This window comes from Juglans regia, chromosome 11, assembly GCF_001411555.2.
Source record: "Juglans regia cultivar Chandler chromosome 11, Walnut 2.0, whole genome shotgun sequence".
Classification (NCBI taxonomy): domain Eukaryota; kingdom Viridiplantae; phylum Streptophyta; class Magnoliopsida; order Fagales; family Juglandaceae; genus Juglans; species Juglans regia.
Genome location: NC_049911.1, coordinates 23,397,514 through 23,419,138, shown reverse-complemented (window position 1 = coordinate 23,419,138; position 21,625 = coordinate 23,397,514). Strand labels below are relative to the sequence as shown.

Below are 21,625 nucleotides of genomic sequence, written 5' to 3'. Positions count from 1 at the left end.
TTGTAAAATATTTTATAAAAATAAAAATATTTTATAATATTATTGTGAAATATATTATACAATATTAAATCATTACTCTATCTTAAATAGTTTCCATTAGGGATGCTACGTACATTTTCTCAACACGTGGCCTGTTCTCGCTGGTACTCTCTCTCTCTCTGTGTAACCCGTCTCTCAGTCTGGCGAAGCAGCAGATCACGATGATTCATAAATTCAGTCGCTCTCGGTACTGTTCTCTTCTACACTGACATCATTGCTATTAAAGTCACGGGGCATGACCAATGGTGACTGGTTGCTACTGAAAAACTCAGCCCTCCTCTCTCTCTCTCTCACACACACACAGAGAAATGGCATTCAAGAACAACATCCTAGTCTGCACACCACTGGAATGTGAAACTGAGGAAGAAATGGTGGGTTCCATGGAGATAGCCAAGGCAGAAGGTGCAGACCTTGTGGAGCTTTGTGTCGATTCCATGTCCTTCTCCCACATTTCTGAGGTTAAGAAGCTCATTCAACACAGAACTCTCCCTGCCATTGTCTCTTACAGGTATCCTATTATTATTTTATCACTAGTACTACTCGTCCTTAACTCTGTTTTATGTTTTCTATCAATTTACGTATTAATATTAGTCTCTTCATATTTTAAATTTAAATTAATATTATTTTTAATAAAATTTCCTTTCTAATCAATTATATTGAATAGATACGCGTATTAGCGTACATAATTGCTTACAATTAAATTTTTTTCTGTCTATAGATATGCAGAGCTCGTTTCTTTTCAATCAATTTCTCAAATCATCTTATCTTATTTAATCATTATATTTTTTTAAATTTCTATACAAAATAAAATAAATAATTCAATTTTTTTAAATTTTAAAATAAAAATAATATTAAAAAAATATATTTTAAAAATATTTTATTTAACTTTAATTTTTATTTCAATTCATTTAATTGACCGACAAAAACAAACAAGACAGTCCCATCCTTTTTGTTTTTACATTTTTTATATCATTAAATATTACATATTAGTCTTCTAAAAAAAATATGGTATATTACATTTACTTGACAGTAAAAAGACTTTTATAACATGGTGTATATAAAATTTATTGATCAAATAGTAACACAAAAGTTTATTAAGCCTTGTATTCAGAATTCATTTATTTTATTATTATAATTTTTTATATTTTTAAGTAAAATATAATAAATAATTTAATTTTTTTAAATTTTAAAATAATAATAATATTAAAAAGAATAATACTATATACAAGTCTCAAATAAACAGCTTCATATAAATCTTTTATAAAAAAATAGGTCTCATTAATGAAGAATAATTTTTTTTTTTATATTTTTTTAAAGTGGGGTCAATGACTTATATGAAGCTTGTCTATTTGGAGTTTGTACAAATTATTTCTCAATTAAAAATAATATTCTAATAATATTTTCTTTAATCCATCTAAAATCATCTCTCAATTCAAACGTGTAAATAAAACAATGTTGAACGAAAACCAGCATCCAAAAGATCATTGACTAAAGGTCAATGCCACATTCCCTTGAATTAATGAAAGGCTACAATGGGAATCCAAATTTCCATAAATATCTGGATTTCGTTTTATTGATCTATGCTTTTTATTGTATTACACTGCAGCTTATTTAAGGATACTAGGAATTGAAAATGCTACACTTCCAAAATACTTTATAATCAAGCTATGAACATTATTAAATTAAACTAACATTTTTTTCCCTGCTTTTACACGACTATTAGTAATAAATAATAAGAGAGAAATTAGATCCATCGAGTAATCTCCAATAGTACTTACTGAAATTGCCATTTCACAGGCTGAAATCGTCGAGGACCTCAGGCAAAGGAGTCAGCAAGTGTCTCTGCTTGCAAGTACTGAGACTGGCTCTTGAAGTAGATGTTGAATTCGTTGAAATGGACTATGAGGTACATCCTCACTTGTTCATGTTAAATGTTAGGATGTTAAATGTTAGCTAGGTCTATATAGAGATCTTATTCAGTAAATTAACGTAATTTGATATGTGAGACATTATATATACTTTACAATAACAAGATTTTTAAGATGTGACGTAGTGGTTTAGATTTAGAGATGAGTTGTGAATAGTAATATAAAAATTGAATTATTTATTATATTTTGTATGAAAATTTGATAAAGTTGTTTTGAGATTTGAAAAAGTTGAATTGTTTATTATATTTTATGTGAGAATTTGAGAAAGTTATAATGATGAGATGAGATGAGTTGATGTGAGTTTTGAATTCAAACGAGACACATCAGTTTATAAGTTACATTTTTGTAACATTTTTTTTCGTATATACTAAGTATTTCTCAACTTTCATATATAAATATATCACAATACGAGTACACTCTTTTTCCTTTACAGTTAGCATATGGTTGGATTCTGATCAGCATGTTATGAAGATTTCTCCAATTTTCTGGGAGCAAAGTAAAGCTTGACAATGAAGCTGTTTGCTGATTTGAAAATTATGTGCAAGTACTTGTGATATATATATATATATATATATATATACACACACGTACATCTGCTTTGTAGACGTGTTGCTCTGTCCATTAACATGGAGCTTTGCTACAGGTAGCATCGGATATTATTGTCATGGCTGAGCACTTGTACGGGCGTGTGAATAGCAGAATTATCGTATCAAGTTATGTGAACGGCGGGAAACCTTCGACAGAGAAACTGGGTCATCTGATTGCATGCATGCAATCTACTGGGGCAGATGTTATCAAGCTTGTAATTGACGTGGATTATATCACTGATCTAGCACCGGTTTTTGAGATGCTCACTCATTGCCAGGTATTTTCCGAAAATTCAACAGGATGATTTATATATATGAATCATGTTAATGCATGTCTTTCATAATCACGCCACAGATTCTAAACTTACGTGCTTAAGATTTTGTGATTGCTCTCAAATGTTTTCTATGAGAACGCAAAGTACCTCTTCTTAAAATCGTGCCTAAAAATTGAACAAATTCATAGTCTAACTCATCTCATAAAACCGGTTCTATAAGAGAGAATTGTTCATTTCTTATGAACATATCCAAGACCTTGTCCACAAGCAATGTGCATCACGTGCTGGCCGGTATTTTTTTCTGATCCTTGTCACGGGGTAAGTAGTGTGAGCCATCATTCGTCCTGTGGCAGACTCTGATACCAAATTTATGGACCTAACTCATCTCATAAAATCAGTTCTACAAGAGAGAATTGTTCATTTCTTATAAACATGCTCAAGACCTTGTCCACAGACAATATGAGATTATTCCTCAACAAAAATGTGTTTTGTATAGCAATAAAATTCAGAAATATTGCACATTCAGCTTAAACACAGAAAAACTAAAAGGCAGACTTTGAAAATCGATTGCAGCTCTAGTGTTTCCTTTGTTTTGAAAAATGAAAAGCTTTTATGGTGCATGGCAAAACTCGTATTCTTCTTTCTGCTTTCCTTTGTTAAGTACTTTGATTTCCTTTAATCTTTTTGTTTAAACAACACTAGGCATATTTACTGCTGTTATGTCTATCCAGGTGCCATTAATTGTTATTGCAGCGGGCAGTAGAGGTCTAATAAGCCAGCTCTTGGGTCCTAAATTTGGTGGTTTTCTAGTCTATGGATCTCTGGAATGCAAATCAATACCTGGGTTGCCAACTTTACTCAGCATTAAACACGTTTACAAGCTTGAACACCTGAACGCAGATACGAAAGTTTTTGGTCTCATTTCAAACCCGGTAGGCCATAGCAAGGGTCCCATTCTGCACAACCCTGCATTCAGACACAGTGGATATAATGGAATTTACGTCCCCATGCTCGTCGATGATATCAAGGAGTTCTTTCAAACCTATACGGGCACCGACTTCGCAGGTTTCAGGTATGCTTATGATAGAAGAAAAAGAGGATCTTCCCATTGCATGTAGAGCTAGGTTTATGTCTTTTCAACTTGGTTCCTTTTCTAAACTTCTTGATAATTTTACCTCCTAGGTTGTTAGAACTTCTATTATTACCCAAACCTTCTGGTTACAATCCATAACAGGGTTCAGTTTTCGCAATTTAGTTCATTGGTTGTCAGAATCCAGTGTTGCTTATTAGGCATTTGTTTTTACAATGTAGTGCTCTCGATTCTTGGTTCTCATATGAATGTTTTTCCCTCTATTTGACAAAAATTGTAGTGTTGGAATCCCACACAAGGAAGCAGCAGTTGGATGCTGTGATGAAGTACATCCATTGGCTAAGGTCTGTAGACTTGGTAATGTGCATTGCGTTTTCTTCTTCTAAATTAAACTTAATGTTGACTAATTAGTTTCTCTTTTGGGAAACAAATTACTACGGGAACAAGAAAACAAACTGCCAAAAGTTTGCTAACTAAGCACACACTCCCTCATGGTTTGCTTGGAAAAGTCATGTGTTGGATGACACATCAGGGGTCAAACTATGTATTCCAGCTTGGTTCTTTGGTTGGGTCGGTTTTCTTTTGGGCACAATCCCCAGTCAGATAAATTGAGGTTATGTTTAATGAACTCATTATTATCCGGTGTTGTACTGTTACCTGCTCTATAATCTTATGAAGCCAAATTCCATCCTGAGCTGAAGAATCTGGTACAAGTCCTGGTATGAAGGTGTAGAAGATATATAGGCCCCAGCTCAGTAATTGCGATTTGCTTAAATCCATCAGTTTGACATTTACATGCATCTATGGAGACTTAGATACTAGACATCAATTATCATATTTGATAATTTCAGTTCTAAGCCACACTATTTTGTTTCACTTGCTGTGTTAATTGTGGGATCATGTTTACAATATCTTCTAAATTGTGCTGTGCTTTCTCAATCAGTCCATAGGAGCTGTAAACACTATAGTAAGAAGGCCTATTGATGGGAAGCTGATTGGTTATAATACAGATTGTGAGGCTTCTATCACTGCAATTGAGGATGCACTAAGAGGTACTAAAATACCAAGTTTGACTTTGTTGACTATTTGGAATCTGGCTGTATGCCTCTATCCACCTTTCTAATCTACCATACCCTAAAACCTGGTTAGTACTGTGGCTAAGAACATGATTTGGTGGTTTTTCTATTTTCAAGGTGGTGTTGAGAGAGCCTACTGGCTGAAATGGGTATTGTTCTCGGGAGAATAGAGTACTTTCCTTCTGATGGAATCTCTCAAAGTTTCATACTGGTTTACTTTATTGAATTATGCATAGAATGGTCCATGACCTATACTTATGTTGTTTCCAATACCATTATTAATATGAAGATTTTCTTAAACAGAACTACAAGCAATCTGAAAAGGATGATTCCTTGATGGGAGACCATGTATAATGATAGTGTAGGTAACATTATAGATTGATCAATCAGGTGATAGTCTGGGTAAAATTATTAATTTCTCGTTTGTGTGAGCAGATAGACGACTTCTCAATGGGGAAGCATCAGATACTTCTCCTATAGCTGGGAAAACTTTTGTTTTGGTTGGAGCAGGGGGTGCAGGAAGAGCACTTGCCTTTGGAGCTAAAAGTAGAGGAGCTAGGGTTGTCATATTCAACAGGAGTTATGGTAATAGGCCATATGTTCTCTTTACCATAACATTAAAGAAAAAAATACAGCTTTATCCTCTCTAACCATGACATTCTTTTGTGAAAAGAAAGAGCAAAGGCTCTTGCAGATGCAGTTTCAGGAAAAGCTTTTCCATATGAATGTCTAGAAAGATTCAGCCCAGAGAAGGACATGATCCTTGCCAATGCTTCTGCAATAGGAATGGAACCTAATTCAGATCAAACTCCTGTTTCAAAGGTTCTGTCTCTCTCCTTATATATGAAAGAGCACATATTGCTCAAAGTACCACATACTGATGAATAGATTGATTCTCATTTCATGCTTGTTTAGGACGCCCTGAGAGCATATGGACTAGTTTTTGATGCGGTTTATACGCCTAGAAATACACGGCTCTTGCAAGAGGCTGCAGAGATAGGGGCCACTGTGGTGAGTGGAGTTGAGATGTTTATCAGGCAGGCCCTTGGGCAGTTCAGACTGTTCACTGGTGGCTTAGGTACCAATCTTCCTCCAAAGACAAGCCATCACTCTATTATACTTGCATGCTATATTTGAGCAATATATCATTGGTTAAAATCTCCTCTAACGGCAGGAAACTTGGTAGTTGGTAACACTTCAGTTGTACTACTTTGCAGCTCCAGAGGATTTCATGCGCAAGCTGGTTCTGGAACAATTCTGATTCTTATACCCAAGTGTTACACTTCTAACCATAGGAGGCTGGGAAGGAAGTGCAGTGCGGCGGCATGAAGAAGCAAAGGGGAACGTGCAAAGTGAATGACCGAAAGGATAGGGTTAGAAGGATAAAGATGTGGGAGTACTTTCGACTGTTGATCTCTTGAAAGGCTGAGATGGAGCCAGCGTGATAAAGTAAGATGAAGAAAAGGTTCTAGAAGAGGAATCCGGAAATAAAGACGTTATTGCCATTTGTTGTAGCCTGAGGGCTTAATTGTCTTTTCATTAAAATGCTGTTAGAGTGTCTGATACTTAGTCACATGGACGGTATCAATTTCTGTTATGCAATTTGTTAAATGAAATATCATCTTCTTTCTCTCGTTCTCTGGAGGTCCTCACCCTCTAAGTGAGTTTTTCATTCCTTCTGAGTTCCTGATTGTTACAAGTGGTATCAAGAGACTTCGATTCTCCATTACAATTCTACTTTCTCAAACGTTTACTCTAATGGCTGAGGGTACGCGTCTTACACTATTACAAGAGGGATTAAACTCCCTTAAGAACTCAACCGAAACCCAATTCAAAAATACCGAAATACAATACAAATCCTTGGAAGCTGATGTGAAAGCCGTCCACCAGTAGCTGGCTATGTTGGCAATGGAGCTGCAGAAACAAAACAAGCAAAGAAATCGTGAGGATTCATCATCAGGTAACCAAGATAATTCTAGACTTCCTTTAGTCCTTGCTGGTGATATAATGACTCGCTCAGTCAGATTGGATTTTCCCAGCTTCAATGGGGAAGATCCGAATGGCTGGCTGTATAAGGTATCACAATTCTTTTCCTTCCATAATACCTTACCACTTCAGCGACTCAGATTAGCTTCTTTTCATATGCATGGGAAGGCACTTACATGGTTTCAGGATCTTGATGAATCAGGAGTGTTGGGTGATTGGGATTCATTTGTGAAGGCATTGTTGATTCGTTATGGTCCTAGTTGTTATGATGACACCCGATGGAGACCTTAACTAGACTAAAACAAACAGGTTCAGTGGAGGAGTATAAGTCTCAGTTTGAAGCTCTTTCAAACAGGCTACGTGGCCTTTTCGAGACTTATAAATTGAGTTTTTTCCTTAGCGGACTTCGTGATGAGATCTGCCTCCCGGTTCGCATGTTCAACCCCCACAATCTCCTGACTACCTATAGTTTAGCCAAAATCCAAGAAGAAATAGTTAATCTTACCAAAAGACCTCCCAAGTTTTTTTCCCCTAATCCAGATCCTGGTCTACTCAAGCCACCCTTCCACACCCCTGAAATTCCCAAACCATCACAAAGAACCCTCCCAATCCAGAAAATAAACCAACACCAAATGCGTGAGAGGCGGGAAAAAGGACTTTGTTATTATTGTGAATCTAAGTGGAGTCCAGGCCACAAATGTCAAAAGCCAAAATTATATTTGATTGAAGAAATCTATGAGGAACCCATGCCTGAGACAAAAGAAGAATCGGCTGAAACCAAGGAGTTAGAAAGTGTTTTGGTGGATTTTGGTGATCCCAATGGCAACCCTGCTATATCTTTGCATGCCATCACTGGCTCTTTAAATCCAAGAACCATGCGCATTAAGGCTAGGGTTGGTAATTGTTGGATTGTGGTTCTTATTGACACAGGCAGTACCCACAATTTCTTAGATCCGGAAGTACTAAGAAAGACTCAACTACCTTTAAAAGAATCTGTGAAGGTGCAAGTGAAAGTGGCAAATGGTGACGTGGTGAGTAGTGAAGGTTGGGTCCCGAAAGTGCCTCTGTTTATACAGGGCCTACAAATTGAACCTGAAGCTTATATATTAAGCTTAGCTGGTTATGACATGGTATTGGGAGTGGCTTGGTTACAAACTATAGGCCCTATTTTGTGGAATTTTCAAGAATTAACAATGCAGTATGATGTGGCAGGAAAAACAGCAACAGTCAAGGGTTTAATTAATTCCAAAGTGATAGAACAAGGGAGAGTACCTGCCAGCAATAGTCTGGAGCACAAAGGGGTGGTGTTGCACCTTTTGGAAGGCGCCACAACATCTGCTGACCTGCTGCCATCTGCACCAATTCAGCAACTCTTACAACAGTTTCAGGAGGTTTTTTCTGAACCCAAAACCCTCCCTCCCCATAGATCCCACGACCACTCCATTGTATTACAGCCTGGAGCTAAACCCGTTTCAGTTAGACCCTATCGTTATCCTTTTTTTCAGAAAGACGAAATTGAAAAAATTGTGAAAGAGTTACTGACTACAGGGGTTATACAACCTAGCCAAAGTCCTTATTCCTCCCCGGTGTTGTTGATAAGGAAGGCAGATGGGTCTTGGAGACTTTGTGTTGATTACCGGGCCCTGAACAATGTGACAATTAAGGACAAATACCCCATACCAATGGTGGAGGAACTTCTAGATGAACTATGCGGTGCTACAATTTTTTCAAAGCTGGATTTGCGATCTGGTTACCACCAGATCAGAGTGCGACAAGAAGACATCCCCAAAACAGCCTTTCGTACTCACGAAGGCCACTATGAGTTTTTAGTCATGCCATTTGGCTTGACTAACGCTCCCTCTATATTCCAAAGTTTAATGAACGCTATTTTTAAACTGTATTTACGGAAATTTATCCTTGTATTTTTTGATGACATTTTAGTTTACAGCAAAACGGAGGAGGAACACCTACACCATTTGGCCGTAACTTTGGAGATCTTGAAGGAGCACCAGCTCTTTGCCAAGAGATCAAAGTGCAGTTTTGGTAGCCCTGAAGTAGCATACTTAGGGCACTTCATTTCAGCCCAAGGTGTCAAGGCTGATCCCGAGAAGTTAAGGGCCATGGTTGAATGGCCAAGACCATCGACTCTCAAGTCATTAAGGGGTTTTTTGGGCCTTACCGGGTACTACCGACGTTTTATAAAAGGGTATGGAGGTATTGCAGCCCCCTTGACAGACTTATTAAAAAAGAATGGTTTTCATTGGAATTCAGGGGCTGAGTTAGCATTTGTGCAGTTGAAAGATGCAGTCATGAAACCCCCTGTGTTGGCATTACCTAACTTCTCCCTTCCCTTCTACATCGAGTGTGATGCCTCGGGAAGAGCAGTGGGTGCAGTTTTATTGCAGCAAGGCCATCCCATTGCCTTTTATAGCCAAGCTCTAAAAGGTAGGGCCTTATTATTGTCAACATATGAAAAGGAACTGTTTGCATTGGTTTCTGCAGTGCAACGGTGGAGGCCTTACTTGTTAGGAGCCCAGTTTGTGGTGAAAACGGACCAGCAAAGCTTAAAGTTTTTGCTGGATCAGCGTGTGGGTACGCCTATGCAGCAACGATGGGTTTCCAAGCTAATGGGGTATGATTTTTTAATTGAATATAAACGAGGCAAGGATAATCGAGCAGCAGATGCTCTTTCACGAATGTTTGAGGAAGAAAATCCAGCAGCTATGGCCTTGACTATGGTCTCAGTCCCTACTCTAGAACTAGTTGATGAGTTGCAAGGACTTTATTCTGTTGACACAGATATTCAAAAGCTGCTGCAACAGCTATCTCAAGGGGCCTTGAACCCCCACTACACTTTGAGAAATGGACTATTGTACTATAAGGGCAGCTTTACATTCCCAATTCGAAACCCTTCAAGCTGAAACTCTTGGAGGCCCTTCACAACAGCCCCACAGGAGGTCATTCAGGATTTGACAAAACTTTACACAGGGTGCGTAGAGAATTCTTTTGGCACGGACTCAAGGCCGAGGTGAAGAAGTTTATTCAACATTGTGATGTTTGTCAGTGTGTAAAACCAGATAATACCTTACCCAGTGGCCTGTTGCAACCCTTGGACATTCCATCTACACCATGGACTAAAATCACCATGGATTTTATAGAAGGGTTACCCATGTCCTAGAGATATGATTGTGTTTGGGTTGTGGTGGACCGTTTAACTAAATACAGTCATTTCATTCCCTTATCCCACCCGTATACAGCATCTACCTTGGCCCAACTCTTTATCAAACATATCTTCCGTCTCCATGGTTTACCTAACTCTATTGTGTCGGACAGGGACAAAAGTTTCACCAGCAAATTTTGGGGGGAGTTGTTTAAACAACAGGGGGTTAAACTGGCTTATAGCACAGCTTATCACCCCCAGACTGACGGGCAGACTGAAGCTGTTAACAAAGCCTTGGAGAACTACCTACGCTGCTTTGTGGGGGATCGTCCCAAAGATTGGGTTCTGTGGATTCCCTTGGCCGAATGGTGGTACAACACCACCAAACATGCCTCCACTTAGCTCACTCCATTCCAAGCTCTATACGGTTACCCCCATCCCAAGTTAGTAAATTACCTGCCAGGCTCTTCCATCGTCAAAGCCGTGGATTTATCCTTGCAGTCCCGAGACCAAATCATACAGCTGCTGCGCCATAACCTGCAAAAGTCACAGGATAGAATGAAGAAATATGCGGACTTGAAACGAAAGGAGAAAACTTTGAAGATTGGAGACTGGGTTTTTGTGAAACTCCAACTTTATCGTCAGCAGTCCTTAGCCCAAAGAAGAAATGCCAAACTGTCCCCCCGTTTCTATGGCCCATTTCGGGTGATTGACCGCGTTGGTGAGGTCGCCTACAGAGTGGATTTGCTAGCCTCATCCCAAATCCACCCTGTTTTTCACATTTCCCTACTGAAGCAACGAGTAAGCCCAGATCAGACACCCATAGCTAACCTTCCACCCGTTGATGTACAAGGTGTTTTAAGCCCAGAACCCGAAGCTATACTTGAGCGAAGAATGAAAAAGAAAGGGACTTTACCTGTTACGGAAGTTCTAGTCCGTTGGCAGGGGCAAAAAGACGAAGATGCAACCTGGGAATCCTTCTACAAGCTGCGGAACTCCTACCCACACCTTGTGGGCAAGGTGTTTTAAATCGGTGGGGCTCTGTTACACTTCTAACCATAGGAGGCTGGGAAGGTAGTGCAGTGCGGCGGCATGAAGAAGCAAAGGGGAACGTGCAAAGTGAATGACCGAAAGGATAGGGTTAGAAGGATAAAGATGTGGGAGTACTTTCGACCGTTGATCTCTTGAAAGGCTGAGATGGAGCCAGCGTGATAAAGTAAGATGAAGAAAAGGTTCTAGAAGAGGAATCCGGAAATAAAGACGTTATTGCTATTTGTTGTAGCCTGAGGGCTTAATTGTCTTTTCATTAAAATGCTGTTAGAGTGTTTGATACTTAGTCACATGGACGGTATCAATTTCTGTTATGCAATTTGTTAAATGAAATATCATCTTCTTTCTCTCGTTCTCTGGAGGTCCTCACCCTCTAAGTGAGTTTTTCATTCCTTCTGAGTTCCTGATTGTTACACCAAGCATGCCGAGATCAAATTGGTTTATGTAAATTCCTTCAGTTTCATCTTCGGTACCAAAGTAATAAATCTATGAATATCTCAGCTTATATGGTATGTTTGAGGTTGTACTACACTTACACCGGCTTGTCAATCCCGAGAGCCTCTCCCTCCCCCCTGCCTCTCTTGTAAAATAGAATGCGAGTACGAGGCTCATAAGATTATAGATAGGTATGTGTTTGGTTGAGTTTAACTATGTGTTTGGTTGAGTTAGCAAGGTGGTCCGAGATTACTGTGTCACTATTACTGAGCAACAATTGCTTCAAAGAGAGTTCAGTCATGTTCCTTGAAAGTTCTCTCATCTTTGTGCAAGAAGGATTATCCCTTGTTTTTTCTTTGCTGAGAACATGAAGGGATTCCCCCGTTCAATGTTTAGTACAGTCCGAGTGTGGAATGATCACAAATTTACTTACATATGATATGCCCCTACAGCTTAATCCGTACATTTTTTGTGAACCCAAGCAGATCACCAACTAAACCTCCACATTTCATACGAGTCACTTTATGAAACCCATACAAATACCATAAACATCAGAACATCTAGCCTCTCGAGTAATGCTAGATATAATTATCGGTTATGCAAGTATCGCACACTTCTTTTGCAAAAGACTGGGTCAATCATTAAAAAAAAATTAATTTTTTCATGTGGGTCTCATATTTACACTTTATACTTTTTTTAAAATGAGTGCGCGGCACTTGCGCACTCCATAACTACAAATATTAGTTCTAATTTTCAAAATCCATGAATGACAGTGCAAAAAATGAGGAGTTTCAGATTTTTTTTGTAAAATTATGAAAACTTTGGGAATGATTTTGTTATTAACCCAACATTTTCAATAGACCCTCCACTTTTTTCAAACTCCAATAAAAACATATCTTAGAAAATTTCTCAATTCATAAATACTTTCTATTGGTCTGCCACTTTCCCAAAATACCTCATCTCTAATTTTTTTTTTCATATAAGACCACTTACAGGGATCCATTAAATGGCTAATGGAAATCCATTGTATTAGCCAAAATGAAATTATCCTAGCTTTTAGCCACAGTAATTGAAAGAGATTCAACAAATTTGGCTTCAACTGTAAAAAGCTTGAGAGGACGTTTGGATAGTGAGTTGAGTTGAGATAAGATGAAAGTTGAATAAAATATTGTTATAATATAATTTTTTAATATAATTTTTGTTTTAAGATTTGAAAAAGTTGAATTATTTATTATATTTTGTTTGAAAATTTAAAAAAGTTCTAATGATTAGATGAAATGAAATGAGATGAGTTGAGAGTATTTTTCAATCCAAACAATACCTTAAATTTTTTATTCTATTTGCCCTTGTCGAACAGTACAACTTACAACTTACATGAAAAGTTTGTACAATATTAAATTAACAAACTTCATAGAATTTTAGATATTTACCATTATATTCTCACTTGCAAATAATAATCATTGAAAATACAAGTAAAAAATAATAATTTAATTAGAAAGAACTACATAACCATTATGTTTCAAAAGAAATAAAATACAATAGATATGTAAAATATGACCAAAAGATTTTTTAAAAATAATAAAAAGTTAGAAGGAAATAATATTCTATCATTACAAAGAGTTTGGAGGGATAATCTAATGTGGGATTAAGTTTTGAATAGATAGGCAAAAGGCAAAAAAATGTGATATCAGGTAAAGTTTACCTAATGGATAGCCAATCCAATGCTAATGCTAGTATTAACTGGTTTTTGGGTATTAAAGAGATTATTTCAAATAATTTTAGGGTTCATGATTAATTTTCTTCTATAAATTTTTTTAGATGGGTAGAGCAGCAGGATTTGGATATTACTGGGGAACCGTGGCATCTCTCTGCCCCTTAAATGGCATCTATACATATATATATTTGTGTTACAACCAGACAGAAATAGTTGAAATTGAAATTAGAGTTCTCTAGAATTAGCAATAGAGCCTACTACAACATCTAAGGTGTTACTTCACATCCATGTGATGCCTCACAATCCATGATATGAGACTTTTGTTGCTAACAACATATCATCCAAACTTGTAAAACTTGTTTTTGTGGCACTTTTCTCTTTTCAAATTATACTTGAACACTAAAGCTTTTACTGAAGTTCATCAGGTGCAGGGAAAGTCAAACTTTTAAAAGAAGTAAAACCCCCATCTACCACCAAATTATGCCCATTAACATATTTGGCATCATCAGACACAAGATAGAGCGCAGCATTAGCGACATCGCTGGGTTCACAATATGCACCCTCAAAGACACCAGCATTACGAACCATTTCCACAAGCCGTTGATCATCAACGCCAGGAAAAAACTGTCTCATATCATCCATTACGAATGGAGTTGGAATGGCAAACGGTGATATGCAATTGACTCGGATTCCATACTTGCATAGCTCTGCAGCCACAGATTTAACAATGCCTATGACAGCAGACTTGGACACAGAATATGTGTGCTGTGATAGCCCACCCATTAGTCCGGTGATACTAGCTGTGCAAAGAATTGAGCCAGTTTGCCGTGGGATCATTACACGCGATGCATGCTTGATCCCGGCCATGACTCCCCGCACGTTGATACCCATGACTTTATCGAACATTTCCAGGTCAAGTTCTACAATGCTGGGGGGAGTTTTGCAGGGCACCCCTGCATTGCAGTGCATGATATCAAGTTGCTTGTGCTTAGAGATTGTAAAATCAACTGCATTTGATATGTCTGACTCTTTAGTGACATCACAGGAAACAAAAGTAGCATAAGGTCCAAGCTCTTCTGCAGTTTCTTGGCCAAGTTGGTTTTGGATATCAGCAACAACAACTTTGGCACCATTGTTGATAAATTCGATTGCAGTTGCCTTTCCAATGCCACTTGCGGCTCCAGTTATTAATGCTACCTTGCCTTCTAGCTTGCTATGTGACAACATAAGAAGGGATTTTAACCATCAAATCAAAACTGAACCCAACTTGGGTGGAATAAAAAATCAGAGCAATTTGAGAGGGTCATTTTAGATAAATACGAAATGATGAGATTTTTATGGTCCAATGCAGTTTTGTTTTTTTGGTGAGGATGTATGGTTAGCATAACTCTGGAGAACTTAAAGTAGGCTGAAATAGGAATTTTTTGAATCTAATGAGCCAATAGGGATGGCAGTGGATGTACAACTGCCTGATTAATTATTTGTATGGAGGCACCTCCAACAAAACCCTATTTATAGTCATCAACAACAATTCTGTGATTAAAAATATGCACTCTCTTATCCTACACAACTATTTTAGAAATACCAACAGCAAAATCGGTGCGAGGAGAAAGTGAGGGAGAATTTGCCAGATGACAGAGAGAGAGGGGGGAATCACCCTTTCATTTAATAGGCTTTTTACATTTTGAATCTTAAACTACTAAAACCGACACATAACACCCTCAAACTCACAAAAAGTTAAAACGTATACCCCTTGTTAAGAATATGATTATCGACATTGTACCACATCACTTATTTTTCATCCATCTCATTGGTTAGAATATATATGAGAATTAGTTTTTCATTTTTTGGTAATTTGATGGTGCAATTTATCAGTTTTTATAGTTTCAGGTGTGAAGCATAAAACACGTGTCAGTTGGAGGGTAGAATCTGTATTTTTCCCATAAAAAAAGTACTCCACAAGAGCTTGGTTAGAATAGTCATTCTTATTCTTCTAGAGATCATTATTTAGAAAAATCAATATAAATCAGAGGTACAAGAGGCGTGGAATGCTCCCAAACAAAAGCCCCATTGCAGTAGACGCATTGCTTGAAATAAAATAAAAAGGAGACAAAATGCTAAAGGGACAAGCCCCTTCAAAATGGTCTTGAGCCCTAGTACCACCCTTCTTATATGCCACAATTTCCCTAGCATGCTGAGGTTCTATCTTACACTCACCACCTATCCTACTCCACCCTCACCATTTCAGCCGAAGTAAGCCTTAGCCATGGAATCCAAGAGCTTGTGAGGTAGAGAGAGACCTTCCTTCTCCTTTTTCACCTCTCTTTCCCATCAAGCCGCTTCAAGGAAGCTAGCTCAAGACCCTCTGGCAGATCAAGGCGACCGACGCGGGGAAGGCCATAGATAGAGAGAGGACGGATCACCTGTCATTCTGTGATCAAACAAAACAATGCTTGAAGAATGGGATACAGATTACCACCAAAAGAGGTAGTTTGTTGTGATCCATCTGGTGGAACGATGAGTTGCAATTGGAGGTCACAACCAATAAAGGGAACCGCATTCAACTAGCTTAATGCTTTCGATAGAGATTACGATGCCCACTACCTCTGGATCCTCATTCAGGGAAATCAAGAGTATAATGAGACAAGACTGTTAATATCTCACATATAGGTAAGCCATAAGCTATGGCAGCTCCAGCTCGCAACCACAGGGAACCATAGAACATCCTTTCAAAAGAACTGCCGATAGCAAGTTACTAGAAGTCCAGAACACTTTTCTTTTCTGAAAGAAAAGTACGTGTTTATAATTTTTCCAACAAACTTTTGATCAAATATAAGAGAGGGCAGCCCTTTATTTGTAAAACTTTTCTATGGTATATATAATTTTCGAAGCAATAGCTTTGATCCTGTTGAGCCACATCATCCAATATTGCATCAAATGACCATAAATATTAGACACTTTGAAAATTTTAAAAGCCAAACAATTTATGTTCTTTCCTCCATAATGCTTCATATTGTCTTCTCTATTTATCATTTATTACCCTTAGTAATCTAAGAATCTCACATCCATAAAACTTCATAATTAGATTATAAACAGAATAAAAAAAAACTAATTATTATCACGTGCATCGTAAAGTGGGATGAAAGAGAGATAAGAATGTAGTTTATACCGTCATATCCAAGCTACCAACAAATTAAAAGGAATGCAATGAAAAAGAAGAACAAAATACAAAAGTAAAGTTTAAAATGATATTAAAAGAAAAAGAAACTCGACAAACCTTCCAGTCCGGATCGAAAATAACCTGTAGAAGCCGCGAACAAGCGAAGTTCTTGACATGGAGACATTTTTGCTGCTATAACAATAGGAACTATTTATGAGATGTATTCGGTCCCGCATGCATAAGTAAGAAAGCAACCAAAAGCAAATTGATCAGCCCCAAAAACCTTTAAAAAAAAAAGGAAAAAAAAAACCTCAAAAGAAAATTCCTCAAATCAAGGCTTCATAAATGGGGTGCTCCCCATCTTGATCAATTTGCAAATTGCCAGGAAAAAAAAAAAGAAAAAAAAAGACCATTTTGATAATCCATTATCGAGAACCGAGTCCTCCTCTCACATTGACAGAGGAAAAAGCATCAAAATGGGAATTTGAAAACAAATATGCCTTAAATTGCCCCCGCAGGCCCCCCCCCCCCCAAGAAAAAAGGCTGAATCTTCGAGAAATACAAAAAATCCAACCTTAGCCCACCCCTGAACATAGTTTCTTCAGTTCTTGTAAAAGGTTGTTTCCAGAGAGAGCGGAGAAGGTTGTGCTGTGTTTTGAGCTTCTGGCTGAGTTCACACGACCAGTGAAAAAGAACAACAGTGGGAGAGGGGTAAACAAGGATAGCAACGTGCTCCGTCCCCAGCTCCCACCAATTTTTTATGCATGGAATTAAAGGCCCTTTTGTAATGGCCCTTCGAATTCGAGATCGTTACTCTCCAAGAACAGGGAAGAGAGAATTGAGAGAGATGAGTTGATAATATGGTTTTAAATTTTTTTTAAATGAGATAGATGTATATTTAAATAAGTAATAATAAATTATAAATTATTTATTTAATTTTTATTTTTTTAATATACTGAATAATAATATTTTCTGGATTACAAAATTTTTTTGTAATGGAATTTTGTTGTAAAATATCAAATAAAATTTGATTAAAAACCCAAGTTTTAAAAATAATTTTTAATTATTTTCAAAATCGTTAAATAATACTAATATATATAAAATACTTTTTTATAAATAATTGTGCTTAAATTTTTTTTCCATATTCAAGTACAAATGATCATTTTGTCTAGTTCTGGTTAGTTTTAATTATGGTCAATAATAATAAATTAAAAAAATAACATCATTAAATTATTAAATTACTTTTTATTTATAATTTTAGTAGTATAAAATTTACATATCGACCAATCATTTATTAAACTAAATTTTACGAGTATAGCTCATAAAACTGGCAATCATATTTTCTAAAGAAATTTGCTACAAACTTTCCCATGTATGTAAATAAGTATATATTGCCACACCAAAATCAAGTTTGTAATACATTTGAATCTCTAACTACACCTTTATAATCCTAATATTTATTACATACATATCAATGACCACCCCTAGCTTCCCACATAAGAATGACGACGTCATCCCTAATTGCAGCCATAGCTCGGGCTGATTCGACAGTCATGTCAGGATGACGTGTTGAAACTGCGGCATCACTATATATACGACCGCTTGAACTGAGCTCCCTATTTCTCTAGTCCTCAAATAACTAGTCATTCGGCGTCGTCATTCTAATAAAATTGTGTAACGTAAAACATGCAATGATCAGATCCCCTTGCCTCCCAACTTTATACGCATGCATGAGTCTTAAAATTTTAAATCGTGATTTCAAGACCCCAAATGCACGTTCTATTACGTTATGAATGCATGAATGACGATGATTAAAATAATCCTTATATCCCCTAAATCCCCTCTGACCCTGACGGTCACTTCTATGATATCTCTCTCTCTGGGATAAGGGGGCATAAATCCCCGAGTACATGGGTATGCCGAATCGACTAGATAATAATGACCTGTTACCCATTAACAAGGAAAAAATCAGACCCTTACCAACCATTCCCATTAATGTAACAAAATATATATAAAGAGAAAGAATTTGAAGACAAAAATAATTCAATAATGTTAAATATTTACCATTCGTGAGGCATTGGAAATTGGTTGCGGCCCTAACTCAATGCATCGATGAATATGCATGCATCATGCGAACTTCCCTCCCAACCAGTGTACATGAATGTGAATTCATGTCCAAGTCACATACACACAAGACGTTTTGGGCAACTCTGCAGGTACAACGGCGTCGATCATGGTCCCATCAATTGCGCCAATGCATCCCTGCAAACGAAGAACCCATCTAGATATGGTTGCATATGGTTCAAATAATTTATTAAACAATGACCCAATATAATCAGAATTATAATTTATTATCTACCATAAACAACTTACCTCAAACCAAGGATAATTTCTCGAATTGCCTGCGATTGTTGGGTGCACCCCGGATGTGTTAGTTGGGTAAATAAGATTTGTCCCAAGCCTACACAGGGCCTGCATTACTTGGATTACATGGGAGTTAACAGTTTCCGTTGAATGTTAAAATCGCTGCCCCACAATCCGTTATTCGTCTCCAGTCGCCACTACCGATGTGAACATGCCTAATTGTTCCTCGACAGTCAACTCTTTTTTAGTATCTTTCAAAAATCTATTTGAACGTAACAAGCTGCATAATGCGCGGAAGGCATCAACTTCCATTTGGAATAACTCGTGAGAATTCCTTGGATTCCCATTCAAAACTTCCAAAATATATTGATGTCCCCGTAGGCTGATATTATGTTGTGGCCATCTAAGGTTCTGTTGCGCTTGTCTACCGGCCCTCTCAAGAAATGCGAGTGTCTTAAGATCATTAGTTGCAAGTTCATCTCCACTACTATCAGTCGAACCCACATCAGGGAAGATGTCATCTGCATCAAGGTTCACGTTCATCAAGTAGCTTCCTGCTGACATTTTCGCATGGTGCACAGTGGGTTAATTCGCACTTTTATCTTGAAAACAGTTTTAAGTAATCTCCCAAGTTTACAAAATAATCATGCATTATTATAACCATATATATTATTATGCATTATGGTGATTAATCATGCATAATCCAAACAAGGCCTTAACCCTTAAAATCATGCCCTCAGCTACTTCATTATAATTAATGGTCCAGACAATGATGGTCGAAAAAGTACCAATACATAAACTCATCAAATCAAATAAATAGTCACAATGCCATCAAGAATAAAATACAACTCATGCATGCTACTTTAACAATTTCGGGCCCAATCATCCCTCCTGGCAGCATCCAATGACAAGAAGAAATGCCGCATATCTGGGTTTAGTAATTCCTTAATTTCACGAACAAGTTGTGCAGGATCCAGCCTCGGGGAAAGCTCGTTGAGCAATGTCGCACAATGACTAATCGGATCGTAACCACCATTGGTGGCATCACTAGGCTGTGATCCTCATATCGCTTACACTGCTCGATCTGCGTGCATTTCACCTCCTCCACAACCTCAAAAAGTTGTACCTCAAACTCGCTCTTTTTCTTCTTCGGCCTACGTGATGACTGTGTCTCTGCATCGACTGAAGGTGACCCAATCTCCATCAAGTCAATAAAGTCATCATTATCAATGGGCAATCCCTGTCGATTGCCAAATGCAGGAGGGCGTCGAGCTCGCAACTCCTCATCAAGGCGCCGCTCCTCGTCACTATCTGCGGGTAGCTGTGTTGACACGTGTTGCATAGTCCCGTATGCAACAGAAGTGCCAAATATGGTGCACAGCTCCTAGTACTTTGGGTAGCCGAAAGTACGAAGCCTCCCTCATTTCGATTTAACCTAACAATTACAGAATAAACATACATGTTAATAATCAAATGAGTAGTGACCAAACTTGCTTTTTGGTGCAATAAAGATGCTTAATAAGTTTATTTTTACCCTAATGGCATTTTCCCAGCACTCGTCGCTCGCAACTACTATCTTCGTGTCGAGATCCCAACTCATCCCGGTTTGGCTCAATAAATCGGTAAACAAACATTGTAAACCCTTCAACCTTGTAAGTTTTCCACGAACCTGGTTCGCGTCAAACACTTTTTTCCCAATAGCGGTGAGTCGCTGAGCATAAACTCCATGCTCTCTAAACGTAATCTTTCCACCCTTTAATCTACCGTGAAGGGCATCCTGGTAGAGCATGTCAATGAATATCTCCTCCATGGCATCGCCCCAAATCGCATGATCCCGACTCGTGTCTTCTGAATCATCCATTTGGAATAACTAAATTTGGTAATATAAGACAGAAAAATATATTGTTCGTCAAATATGCTACGTTACAGGCAATATGCCTTAATATGAGTAATGACTCGAAATTAAAAATGACCCATACTTGTTGATATGGACGATGTCTAGCAGATGAGCGTAAGGAGTATCGCTATGGGAACATGGATGACGGAAGTTTATTAACAAAATGAAACTTTGTTATATATAAATACACTACAATAGCATAACAAAAACAAAAATCAAAAGACCCAACTACCACGTTCAACCATGCATACCAAAAACAAAATGCCAAAAACAGAACAATAATAATTTTTTCAACTTGCCTATGAAATGAGGCCCCAAGCAAACTACCACATTCAAGTATGCAAACCCAAAAATAAAACCACGTGCACAGTAGTAGCTAAAAAAGAAACAAAAATTAACACACCCAATTCCCACATTCAACCATGCATAACAAAAAATAAGAATAAATGTCATGTGAAAAGAAAAAATCCATCAGACTTGCTTGTGCCACACCTATTCTGCCTAAAAGGCTACACAAAAACAAGAATGGCAAAGGTTTTTTCTATGGGATAAAGATACACATCTATATTTTTCTATAACTATTTTACAACTCATTTTATAATCAATCAATATAATTATACAATTTCATTAGTTTTCTCTATGTCAGTAAGATAGAGAATAAATTTCTACAATAAATTCAAGGGATCTTTACACAATACAACAGAAAACAAGTAAACAATATATTTTTTTTAAAATAAAATCCCTTGTCTTTTAATGGGTTGGAATGTTGGATGTGGGTTAGGTAGAGAATGAAATATTTTTTCAAATTCTTATCAAAATTAGTGATTTATTTAAACTCGAGAGTTTCAAGGGATACAAAGATAG

General features: G+C 37.4%; 2 protein-coding genes across 6 annotated transcripts; one reads left to right on the top strand and one right to left on the bottom strand.

Annotated features, from left to right (window-relative positions):
• The first annotated feature begins 235 nt into the window (after positions 1–235).
• On the top strand, positions 236–11,578 carry LOC108992125 (bifunctional 3-dehydroquinate dehydratase/shikimate dehydrogenase, chloroplastic-like). 3 transcript variants are annotated; one of them, XM_035682623.1, is made up of 11 exons: positions 236–547; positions 1,837–1,945; positions 2,611–2,832; positions 3,561–3,901; positions 4,200–4,263; positions 4,863–4,971; positions 5,431–5,580; positions 5,669–5,817; positions 5,911–6,073; positions 6,213–6,285; positions 11,199–11,578. In XM_035682623.1, exons 1-10 carry the CDS (start codon positions 348–350, stop codon positions 6,254–6,256), a joined length of 1,551 nt encoding a protein of 516 aa, XP_035538516.1. In that variant the 5' UTR covers positions 236–347; the 3' UTR covers positions 6,257–6,285; positions 11,199–11,578. The 3 variants fall into 3 exon arrangements, with proteins under 3 accessions (XP_035538516.1, XP_035538514.1, XP_018822138.1); XM_035682621.1 differs by lacking the exon at positions 11,199–11,578 and having other exon boundaries at positions 6,170–6,665; XM_018966593.2 differs by lacking the exon at positions 11,199–11,578 and having other exon boundaries at positions 237–547; positions 6,213–6,665.
• Positions 11,579–13,495: 1,917 nt separating this feature from the next.
• On the bottom strand, positions 13,496–17,374 carry LOC109015302 (secoisolariciresinol dehydrogenase). 3 transcript variants are annotated; one of them, XM_018997779.2, is made up of 3 exons: positions 17,075–17,374; positions 16,618–16,689; positions 13,496–14,553 (listed from the first exon to the last, which is right to left on the bottom strand). In XM_018997779.2, exons 1-3 carry the CDS (start codon positions 17,092–17,094, stop codon positions 13,749–13,751), a joined length of 897 nt encoding a protein of 298 aa, XP_018853324.1. In that variant the 5' UTR covers positions 17,095–17,374; the 3' UTR covers positions 13,496–13,748. The 3 variants fall into 3 exon arrangements, with proteins under 3 accessions (XP_018853324.1, XP_018853322.1, XP_018853323.1); XM_018997777.2 differs by having other exon boundaries at positions 16,618–16,707; positions 17,075–17,368; XM_018997778.2 differs by having other exon boundaries at positions 16,618–16,692; positions 17,075–17,352.
• Between the last annotated feature and the right edge of the window lie 4,251 nt (positions 17,375–21,625).